Source organism: Athene cunicularia (assembly GCF_003259725.1).
Source record: "Athene cunicularia isolate RWA chromosome 1 unlocalized genomic scaffold, athCun1 chr1_part1, whole genome shotgun sequence".
NCBI lineage: Eukaryota > Metazoa > Chordata > Aves > Strigiformes > Strigidae > Athene > Athene cunicularia.
In genome coordinates this window covers 83,784,011-83,796,420 of record NW_020799091.1, presented here as the reverse complement: position 1 = coordinate 83,796,420, position 12,410 = coordinate 83,784,011, and the positions used below count along the sequence as shown (strand labels likewise).

The 12,410-nt window shown below is 35.4% G+C and overlaps 1 protein-coding gene across 2 annotated transcripts in view; it reads right to left on the bottom strand.

Moving 5' to 3' along the window:
• The window catches only part of LOC113478646 (membrane-bound transcription factor site-2 protease-like), a 101,376-nt gene extending 89,221 nt beyond the window's left edge, over positions 1 to 12,155 (bottom strand). For both annotated transcript variants that reach the window (XM_026846030.1, XM_026846112.1), the window contains exons 1-4: positions 12,011 to 12,155; positions 10,176 to 10,314; positions 6,304 to 6,407; positions 3,745 to 3,872 (exon numbers count right to left, since the gene is read on the bottom strand). In XM_026846030.1, coding sequence (XP_026701831.1) covers positions 3,745 to 3,872; positions 6,304 to 6,407; positions 10,176 to 10,314; positions 12,011 to 12,087 — 448 coding nt within the window. In that variant the 5' untranslated portion in view covers positions 12,088 to 12,155. The remainder of the gene's footprint in view (positions 1 to 3,744; positions 3,873 to 6,303; positions 6,408 to 10,175; positions 10,315 to 12,010) is intronic.
• Between the last annotated feature and the right edge of the window lie 255 nt (positions 12,156 to 12,410).

Genomic DNA, 12,410 nt, shown 5'->3' with positions numbered 1-12,410 from the left:
ACAAATAACAAAAAGGTGGTTTTGAAATGCAAATTCTACAGTTACCTTCTAATTAACTTTCCTTAAATAATTAAGAATAGATGAAAAGTTAATTTGTGAACATAGGCATGAAAGAAGAATATGTATATTACTTTTCAAAATTAGATATCTACGATGTCACTTTGCAGGGGAGTTTTAGAAAAGCCTCTGAACATCTGAGAATTATACTATCAGAAAAGACAGGGAAGTGCTACATTTTTAAGGTGTTATTCTACCATATTGGTATTTCATCACATAACACTACTCTTCTATATAGTATGTAGTGGGCAGAGAATCTAGAAGAAAAACTGGGCTTCTGAATGAATTCTTAAACTACAGTTTCTATCTACAGAGTTGTTATCAATCATAAATATTGAAAAAACAGTGGAATGAAATGTATTACTTGTCACCTTCTACAACAAACTGTTGAATTTAAAAATCTTAATCAGTGGGTTTTTATGTGAATAACTACTGTTTGTCCTAGTCAGCAAGATGGATAAAGTTTAGATGCAATTCGGTACTTTTCATGGTTATCTCCATTGTATCAATGAAAATAATTACATGTATATGTGCCAAACAAGTTTAGAAAATTATTTGAAAAAAGGCTTCTTTTACATGCAAATCTGTGCCTAAAACCACATCAAGAAACTAAGTTGTGCAATCAGTATTTCCTGACACATTATTTTTGGCAACATGTTTTCAACTGCAATCTTTATAGTATGCTGTTCTCCATAGAAAGAAATTAATTGCTATCATAAGACACACTTGGCTTCCTTCAACATCCAGTACTACACACATTTTCTCATTTCATTTCTGTTCTTGAACAAATGTTTTGTATGACCAATGAAGGAAAATTTTTGAATCTTGAAGAGTCCTGATTTCCTACTTACAGTGCTTCATGTTGTTAAGAGGGGTTTGATTCAATTCTATATTTACAGTACAGTTACAGGACAGGAACTGAAGTAAATATATTTTAAAACATATTAAAGATATCTTGCACTACATGTAACACAGGAATCGTAACATAACTATTATTTTCCCTGGATATCTCTACATGTCACCTGGTCTTCTTTTACAATGTTTCTGATGCTGCAGAAATGAGAGACATTTTTGGAGTACTTTAACTACAGGTTTGTTTTCATTTCCACTAGTAGATGCTTCTTAAAGTGTTTTCTCTTTCTGTAAGTCTTTAATCATCTAATTGAAAGGCAAACAGATAGATTAAATGTTTCAGCATGCACTTATCTTCATCTCACACTTATACATATACGCATACACACAAGTGCAACAAACCCCGAAGCATTAAGTAACTATTTTAACTTAATTGTTTTAACCTTTTTATCTTAAAAATAATCTTTTTTTTTTTTTCCCCCAGCTAAAGAAAGGATAAAATCTAGGATGGAAACAAAATTTCTTTGTAACAGTGTGGCTGCTAGAGAGAGTAAACTGGGAAAAAAAAAAAATAAAAAAAAAGAGGTGATGGAACTGCTGGATGGTGAACAAGGAATACTTTAAAACAGTTAGGAAAACATGGGTCTTAATACCATAATCTACACAGTTTACTGTGTGGAATACAGCAGAAAAGCCTAAAATAGAAAGACTTCAAATTCATACCAAGCAATCCATAGAAAAACAGGCTCAAAATGAGAATACCTGTAGATGCACACTGTTGAGTATACTATCAATTTAATTTTGCTAAAACAGCCTCATCCTTGGATACCTATTTGCTTATATTTAAAAAAGGACACTTTATACAACCCTTAAAAGACCTTAAAATAATGTTCTGAAAATCTTTAACTCCTTTTTTTCTGTTAAAGACAAGAATAAATGTCTTAAAAAAGATCTCAAAAATAATATGAATATTTGAACTAATTATAAGAAAGTGTTTCACAGAAGCACTTTTCATTTACTAGGCATAGAATTAATGCTAAAAATATCACAAGTCTTACAAGAACGCTCATTCACTATTCTTGAACTCATGATGCCATCTGCTGTACAACAAATACACTCTTTAATCTCCATAGGTGGGCTACAAAAGGAATATTCGGTGTTGTTTTCTACTCTAGCTGTTTTACTTAGCTGCTATAAAAAAATCTGAAAGCATATCTCTGTAAATTTAGATCTCCTGAACACTGAGAATAGGTCCATTCATTTGCTCTGACAATTAAGAAAAACTGAGTCAAGTTTACACATTTTATCATTATCAAACATCCTAGTTCTGAAACATACCTATCATTCGCTGGAAAAAAAAGAATATATTTGTTCTATCTAACTGATAACAAGCCATTGATGCTAACCAGTCTTGCAACATTTGTCCCTACCCTGTATCCCTATTTCACGTTTCCCACTAAACCTGAAAAAAAAAAAATTATAGGTGTTTGCTTTTCATTAAAAATATGCAAGCAATTATTTTCTATTACAGCCTATAATCTTATTTTTCTAGATTATTTCTCAGGAATGTATGTAAGAAACCATTTTGAAAATCAGTGTCTTCTCTTTCAGTTCTGTTCACAGTAGCTGGAAATGGAAATTGATTAATTTGAGAAACAGGGCTTCATAAAAGTTAGCCTATTGCAGTGAATAATTTGGGTCATTATGGTATTTGTAATACAGATATTTTTACTTACCTAACATTTATTGTCATTTACTTGATTTATGAAAGCTTGAAAATACGCTTTGCTAAAGGCTTCAGTATGTCCAGCCTAAAAGCCTCTATATAATGTTTTAGTTACAATATTCAAGAAACAATGTTGATTTCTAAACATTACAACAGGTTGACTGCTATCTTACTGTCCCCTGCAATAGAAAAACATCAGTATCAAGAACTAAACCAAGATGTTAACTTTTCTATCTTTATTTCATCAGTTTGGGAACCACCTTTGTCTCTAGAAATCAATAATACAAGTGATTCAAGTAGCATAACTCAGTCTCAGTCTAACTTGCCACAGCAACAGGGCCTTACTTGCCAGTAGTCAGAGATTTAAAGAAAACCATCAAATCAAAAACATTTGGAGGTTATTTGGAGCCATAGCTGTGATTCTCTTTGGATGTTTGTGCTTTAGCTTTTACTTCCTCCTGATGGCAACATCAAAACACAGTGACCTGAATAATAACATAACTCGCACATTACTGAAAATCGCTCACAATACTATTGAGAAATCACATAATAGATTGCTTCTACTGCAGAAAATGCTAGCAAATTGCTCAAGGGTGCTCTCCTGTGACAGCAAGTCATGTTCGCAAACCACCAGTCTTTTCTGACTGAGTATTTTCCAGCTTGTGTGCTCCAAGGTTCTGCTACTTAGGCCATACAATATGAAAAAAAAAAAAAAAAAAAAAAGCACCTGGGCTTGTGTAAGAGCTTTTTCTATTGAGAGAGGAAGGTCAGAAACCACATTTTTTTACCCAACCACACAACTGGAATTTCTTATGCACAACTATTCCGAATCAGATCTAGAATATAATAATGTTTTTCATGACAGGAAACTGGCACTCATTTAAGCTCCTAGAAACTGACATCTCTTCTCCAGAAAACATCACAATATGGACAGTAATGATCAAATGATTTGTTGAAAATGCAATTTATGTTCAGAACAGAAGGATCTCCTTTAGGTAAAGGGAAGCTTTTGTACTTCTTCATCCATCCATCAAGGATTCACAAACGATGCCTGTAGAATAAGTAACTGCGCTAAGTAAAGATTTAATAAAAAAAGCACAAACTATTACCTGCACAAAATATCCTTAATTGTTGGACTGGAGATATTAGTTGCAAGTGCGTTGTGAAGAGGTCAACAAATGCTCCAGGATAGACAATGAAGATAAAAATCCCAAATCCATTAAATCGCACTTGTTCTCTTAAAGAGAAGAAAAACAAAGTGATGTTACTGTAAACAAACAAATGAAAAACTGAGAGATTCTACATTGTACACCTTTTGACAATGAAAATAATTAAAGTTTTATAATTATAAAACTAACTTATTTTTTGTAGTGTGAATAACTGAAAGATAATTAAACTAAAGGATGTTTTCTTCAGTAGTTGCCACTTCTAAGCAGTACACATTTGTGAGCCTGGTAAAAAATAAGTGATAAATTCAACTTTTTTTCTGTCTCCTGGTAACAGTAACACATAAAATACTTAAAAAACCCCAATATTTTAAAGTCAACATATATTTTAACATTTGGGGTTTTTTTTAACATAAAAAATGTCAGCCTGTAGGAAGCAGTTTCAAACTACTCTATGAAAGATTAGCTGGAAGAAGCGATCACTTTCCTTTTAAATAAACATTTAGAGATTTCTGGAATTTATCAATTCTCTGTTTCTCCTAAATGAAATTTAAAATAAATTGTAAACTTAACAAAAAATGAGGGAAATCTCATCTGAAAAAAAAGAAAACTAGTGAAAAAGTTAAAAGCATAAATGTTATTTAAATATATTAGTAGCTGACACTATCATACAGGTTGGTTGTTTGGTTTTTTTGTTGTTGTTTGGTTTTTTGTTTGTTTGTTTGTTTTTTTGTTGTTTTTTTTTCCAGAGGTTTTACAATTGCTTTTAAATGGCACTTTTTGGAATAACTATGTAAAGGTTTTATGAAACTAGAAATTTCATAAGGGAGGCATGACACCCGTGTTCCAAGACAATTACATTCCGATTATTATTCTAAGACAATCATGTTCCAAGGCAAACCAGGCAGAGATCAGTTAATCCCATATCTTTACTGAGACAGTACACTAGGCACATTATTTACTTATTCATATTTACTTATTTATTGTGCATATACAATAAAAGAAGACACAAAATTATACAAAATTAATCAGGATTAATTCCCTGGAGTTAATTCATCAGACCTACCCTTGCTACCAATTAGTAATAGGCAGTCTAATGCCTATACATGATTTCATGACTTGGGTAGGAGATACAGAGGGAAGAAAACAGGCTTTTTTGGCACAAACCTTGACTAAGCTAATATTTTAATCTCTACTATCTTGAATTGAAGTTGACAAAAGTGTATTGGATTTCAAGGAGTCAAATTTGACAGAATAATAAAATTCGCACATAGCACAGCTATTTAGTAAAGCCTAAATCCTGAGGATTGACCCTAACAGCACTACAGACCCAACCTGTGCTAGGGGGGGAAAAAAATAAAAACAGTCAATCAGAAGACAGTAGCACCAATGTACTTAGACAAACTAATTTTACCCCTGGAAATAGATGGGAATCAATTTTTTGACAAAAACATAACCCAAACTTGAATATTCAGAGCCTTTGCTCCACATCCTGAGTGAAGATATCACACCACTAAGGTATAAGAATTACTCATTCTGGTTAAAAAGAGCTCTATAGTTACTTGTGGCTTCTCTGCAGTTAGCCAGCAGCATGTGAAGGCACTGTAAGAGAAAGAAAATTTTGTGGCTTCTTCCTGTGGTGGGATAAGAAAGGGCAAGAGCTTCATCCTCCACAGAAAAATCCCTGTGGATATTTAAGAGGAAAAAAGCCGAAACACAAACAGAGCATGAGAAGCAGAGAGGATCCCAAATCACCCCTTTAATTGAGAATTTTTGGGTTATAAAAAAGGTTGTAATGTGTTAAGATGCAGTCATAACTACCTACACTCAGGAAAATCAGAGAAACAGCTTAGGGCTTTATGCTCATAGGTCAGATGATGATGTCCAGAAGAAATGATGAGGACACCTGAGTATCAGTTCCAGTAACCACAGCTTAACCCTCTTATGCTAGAGTGTGATTTAACAGTAAGGCCTAACCATGTCAAATAACATTTCTGTGAAGCAGTCATAGTTAGGTGACATTAAAAATATCACCTTTGGTCAAAATTAACACATTGCTTAGATTAATGGGGGCAAATCACATTTGACGGAGTTACTGTTTCAGGCTGTTAAATGCTATGTTTAAAGAAATCCATTTTTAAAATGTTAAAGTGCCATTGTGCAATAGCGCATGGGCCCTCTTCAAGTCCCACAGCAGCTGAAATACAATTGCTGTGTGAAAAACAGGACCACTTAAAAGAAGTATTATTTTAAATCCGATGCAGCATGGTATATTTACAAAGTAGAAGTCCTTTCTCAGGATCTGTAGAATAGACACTGTATTAAAACTCTATCCTTAATTATACACCCTTCTAAACTTAAAATCTAAGGAAGCAATGAAATACAGAATGGACAGACTCTCGAGATAAAGCAAAGCAGTGCTAACAACATTCACCTGTAAGTAAATGCTCTGGAATATTGGGCTTTGTTAGCACATAGTAAGAGAAAAGTAATTTGTATTACCGAATAGCTGCCACCCCATGGCCGACTTCATGTATCACACCACTGATGAGGATTGCAGAGAAGAAATAGGTCAGCTGGCTGACAGGCAAATTTACACCAGGCACCTGTTGATGTGGGCATGACAACAAAACAAAACAGAGGAAGAAACCAAGAGGTACAAAGATGAATCATTCTGCCGCTAAACTTGCTGTTCTCACTCAGCTTCTCCAGACCCGCAACAGAACAGGCCATTCCAATGCAGCGCTATCAGTTTGTGCCTCTTCTTCCAGTTTACTCAATGTATTTTAAAACATATATTATTTTGTTGAAGATTGAAAAGCTCTCCAGGTGCAAAAGCCTTCTCCCTGCCCTACTTATTCCCCACAGCCCTGACCAAATGTGTCCTACTCTATATTAGGCTCAAGAAGTTTATAAAAATGTATACAGACTTTCACTCAAACGAAACAGGCTTAGCAACTATGAGCATTCGTTTACAATCTCCTGCAGCTAGCCATGTAAAAAAAAAAAAAAATTAAAAACTGTATGGCACTTAAAACACCATTAGCCCTAAAAGTTCAAAAAATAAGCTTACAACTGGAACTATCAGTCTCCCTTCTCTCTGCCTATTCAATTCAGAAGACTATCTCAAATTTACAAGTTTTGGCAGTCTACATGCAGCAATTTAACTTAAAAAAAAAAAAAAAAGCACTTGAAAGGAGTATACTATTTTAATTTATGTAATATGCATAATATGCATACATAATATGCAGGCCTCTCAGATTCCTCCTGTTGCTGTGGATTCCCACCACTCCCCAAGTCCTTTGCTGCACTAGTCATGAGACACTGACTGCTTCCAGATGGGCTTCAAAGCAGTCACGAGTCAGAGAATGAGGAACCATCCCCTCTTTCCTCCTGCTCGGTTCCTACCCCTGCTCAGCTGCCGCACCGCAATGGCATAAGGCCACTTCTTCTGTTGCTTGCTCTGGGACAGTTCTGGCTGCTCCACAGCTCTGCCGGCTCAAGGCAGGGTGCACTTCACTAGTCACTAACAACTGATGTGAACACAACTTGAATTACAATCCAGTGACAGAAAAGAGATGCTAATGGCAAAAATTCCTGGCCTGTATACAGGACTCTCTAAAAACTACCCCTGTGGGACACAAAAGGCTGCAGATCCTATTTGATTCTAACTTCATTCAGTTCTGCACATTTCTCAATTATATGCATTCACCTACCCATGCAGCAGAACTCTACAGTAGGTTGGTGAGACAGTCTAGCTAAAAGAAATCATTCAAATGACGGTTTTCATTACTGTTAAACTGAATCACTTCAAAAATTCTGTCCAGAGTGTGATCATGACCAAGATAGTACAACTGGCACAACTATCGTACGTCACTGTATGAAGACAGCTGCTCTTCATCCGTTAAGCATCCACTGCTTGTATTACAGCATCAGCTGGGGGCACTAATGCATCAGTTAACTGGCGTTGCCAGTGGCCCTCTGCTCCGGGCACGTGGGAGGACAGTCATCAATAGCAAGAGTTGCCATCTTAATCCCACCATGACCTGTTAGAACACAGCAATGGATGCTTTCAGACTCCATGTCAAAGAAGCTAGTTTAAGATTCACCTAAAAGGGAAGCTAACTCTCATGAAGGGTTCTGAAATCAATAGCAATATTTTGTTAATAAGCAGTGTCACCTTACAGTTTATGTTTTTCTGGAAATGCCCTTAGTAAAAGAAGACCCTTTGCTAGTAACTGATCTGCTGCTTTCACAGTTTTGTGGGAAATCAACACAAGAGGAGACAGCTGAAGAAAAACAGCCCAGTTACCTATAGGTGGGTATTTTAAGTAAAGTACATGACTGAACAAAAATCTTAATCAATAAAACATAAGCAGAACTGTATCTCCCTCTCTCCATAGCCAGAGGTTAAAGGCTAAACAGATTTATGGCACAGGCTAAAGTTGACTTACAAAAAAAAAGTTTGTTGTTTTTTTTTTTTAAATCACTCACACTCTTTCAGGCAGTCAAAACCAAATAACTAATTTAAATGAGGAGAAGGTTCTCTTGACTTGTTCTTCATCTCTTTGCAACAACATATGGATCACTTCATTGTGTCAACTTATGCCAGCACATTCCCCTCAAAAAGAATTCTGAACACTTTAAAAGCAGAATTATACAATGGGGACCATTCAGAAATGAATGAATGAGGTAGGAAAGAAAGAGAACCACAAGTTAACTTAGAAGTAACCTTATCCCCATACTTTGCATTACTTTATCCATATATATTACATCTTTTTCAGTGCTAGTCTGTCCTTGGTTTGAATGAAGTGATATTGCCAGTATGCAGTCACTGAGAAATCAAATCCACATTAAAAGTGTGAACATTATCCTAGATTTCTGCTTTCATTGTTCCAAATCACACAAGATTAATTCCAAAGGCTCATCTTTACTTTGGTTGCCCCTAAGTTATTTTCTCCAAAGAGTAATATATTGCAAATGACCACTTTCCTCTGTTGTCACAAAAGTGGATAGATCCATTTAATAATCTCAGAAAACAAAGACGTCAAGGAGGCTTTTCTTACTCCAGAATGTAACAGACAGACATGCTTAGGATAGATCTTGTTCGCATGTAAATTAAAAATTTTCTGTCTCATGTTCAACTTGTGCTCTACTGGATGCACAGCCTGCTCATCCTGTCTGCTTCTGAAGACAATTCAGGAGCAGGCTGCGAACCAGGTGACTGCTGTGGCAGTACTAGCCAGTTCTCTCTCAGAGAACTTGTTGCCTGCTTCTGTCAACACACACTGCATTTGCTATATTCACCCTGCGTGTGTGAAACAGACCCAAACTGTCCCAAAGGCACTGAGTTTATGGCACGTGCTAATGATTAGGCTTCCTGCACTCATGCAATTTTTTACGTCTAGCTGCATGCAGTCAGTTTAGCACTTATGGGAGGGCCTATCATGGCAGCACAGAATTCCCAACTTCTGTTCACTAGACTAGCTGAGTACTAAAACCGTTGGGCATCCCTGCTCTAAGCCATGCAGCAGAAGTCAGGGCAATCTGCATTTCTGGAAAATGACTTACATTCTAGCCTGATAGCACTCTTGGGGAAGTAAGAGTGGCTAGGGATCCTTTCAGGTTAAAACTGCTGTAAGGCAATGTCAGTTCTGCCATTACTTACTTTGCGTAGAGACAAAAAAGACAGTATTCACAATCTCTCTTATTCTGTGAAATACATTCCTTTATAATACATACAATATACTGTCCAGCATCAGAAATCCATAAAAACAATTAAATACATTGTTATTAGGCCTTTGACTAGATACTACCAGAAACAGCACTTTCAATTTCGGACTGTAAATTAAGGCATAAGTCCTTAAACAATCAAAAAATATGCCATCTCCTCACTAATGAATTGTTGCTTACAATATTACACAATGCTCTTCATGCTTTTTTCCTTTTCCACTGATGTTCTGTATGCTAAATGAAATAGAACTCCTCTCTTCTTCCAGGTTATGGATGTGCTTTGCAAACTTTAAGGCCACCAGTGCCTCTACATTGCACAGCTCAGAGGAGGCAAATTCTTAGCTGTTTTGTACTCTTAGTAATGTGATAATTTAGGGCTTTTCAACATTACTAACCAATTCCCACTCCTGAGAATTTTTAATATAAACTCTTCCATGTTTGTCTTTATTATTCTTCCTCCTTTTACTACCTCCACTCCCTATTTTTAAGGCTGATAACAAACCAGAAAATTTTTATGTAGAGGAGTATGAGGAGTTAGGCTGTTCTGCATGGGAGGATTTAAGCATCACATACCCCATTAAAGCAGCTGGTTAAGATCAGCTCACAACTCTCAAATAAAGACCTGAGGAGAGAACACTTACCACAACTTGCAGCATACGATCATTCTGGGCTTTTGGTGCCTCGGTGAGCATCTGTGTCAGGGTTTGCACCAGTGTCTTTCCAAGAAGAATAACAGAGCCAAACATGGCAAGTACACCAAACACCATTCCTATGCTGAACCTACAAAGAGAAGCAAATAGTGTACATTTTTCTGGATGTGTAACTGCTTTAGCACAACTTAGTACAGAAAACTCATAGGGCAAAACTTACCTGATGCTGCTACCATTCATGTATCAATAATCCAGTCTAAAAATATTAGCTAAAGGAAACTAGCAACAATAATAACATATACTAATAACACTAATATCATATAATATTTTCCCTGTTTAGTAAATGTTTTACATCCAAACCACATCATAATTAATTTTCAAATATTTTTATGTTGTTCTTACATACTCTAAATTTTATTCAGTTACCCAATGCATGTAACTTGCCATAGCTATGAATGTAAAAACATAACTAACAATGTATAGTTTACCACATTGCGCCACACCATCACATATTTAGAGACCTGGATCAAATGATGGGGTATCATCCATATTTACTTATATAACCTTTTTCAGTAAAGTTTAAATTTTCCTCACAAACAATAAAGAATGCTAAAGAACAATAAATGAGATTCAACCTTTTTTAAAAAAGGACATCTAAAAGGTGCAACTGCAAGACTAGATTAAAATGAATTACTTAAAACACATTGTTCTTCTCACCAATTTATTTTTCACTAAAATCAGTGTTGAAAATTTCAGCTTATGTCAGTCCACCTAAGTGGTGAATTTTTATTCAGCATTATTATTATTATTTTACACTGTCCAATAGTTGAAGGATGTGATGAAGTTTCTTTTCTAGCTAAAACACTTCAATTCACTACCAGTCCTTCTTCCTCTCACAAGAGCATAACTGTTCTCTTACCATCCTTAATGAAGCTCAATGGAAATTAGTGGATTCATTTTAAGCAACATGTAATTGTAATGTTAATTAAAGAGACTGGTGGAAACATTATGATGTAATAAATTATACACATTAAAAAACCTGTGATTGATATAGAACTATTTCAGACCGAAATAGTAAAATCATTACATATGAGAGAAACCAATATGAACTAGATCTCTCTTTTATTACTATCTCTCTGAGGGTAGCAATACAACAAAGGAAAAGAAATTCAGACCTTACTCATATGCTATTTTCAGAGCAGATATAAAGTAATGCTAGGAAGGCAACTGACCAATGCTTTCTAAACCAGTCCAGGAGCACCCATATTAACCACCCTGCTTATTTATCCATTCCCAGCAGTTTGTGCAATCTTAGTAGGAAAAAGTGCATGTAGATAGAAGACAAAGGTAAACAATGTTTTTCTGAGCAGGTATAGTTGCTAAATGTGTGGGCAATGATTGACAACAGGGACACAACTGTCTTTGAATACTTTGTAAACTAGTGATCAGGGGACAGCTCAGTGTACAGTGATGGACAGATCTAGGATATGAGAAGATGCTTTCAGATTTCTGTATGCAGTATTACATGTAATAGCTCTACTCTTAAGAACTATATATAGTTCAAAACATACATAAAAATAGTTTACAGATTTCTAATTTAATAGCATCTCCATATGCAAGCTATATTACAGCTATGTATTTTTTAGCAGAGGAGAAAGACTTATACTTGCACATATACAATTAAGGCAACCTCGCTAGTTTGGTTTTATCATTAGCCTAGTGAAATAACCATGTCTACTCATTGCACTTTTAAGGCTGAAAGGCACAGATGTGATTAACTTGCTGACTCTGCATTTAACAGAAATAAAAAAATCCTGAATTTATACCATAAATACAGAAATCTGGGTTTCCATCTCCCCCAGTTGTAGAACTGGCGGTTGAAGAGAGCTGTTTGCCATCGCATGTGAAAAGGAGAGATGCTCAAACCATATGTCAGCAGCCAGTCTTCATAAGATGCCTTCAGAGAGTTGGATGACTGAAAAACAATGGAAAATTAGTTTGACCAAAAATTTCTAGGAAGATTTTGTGTTATGTGACCAAGCAGTAAATGTGATCTGTTTATTAAAAAAAGGATGTATAACTTCAGGTAAACATCCTGCACATTATTTGTATTTTGACATACAGGTAGGTGTGACACATAATATGAAAAAATTATGGCACTGTTTTGATGTAAATCACAATGGTTCTAGGATTGCAAGAGGGATTGGGTAACCAGTGTTATATCAT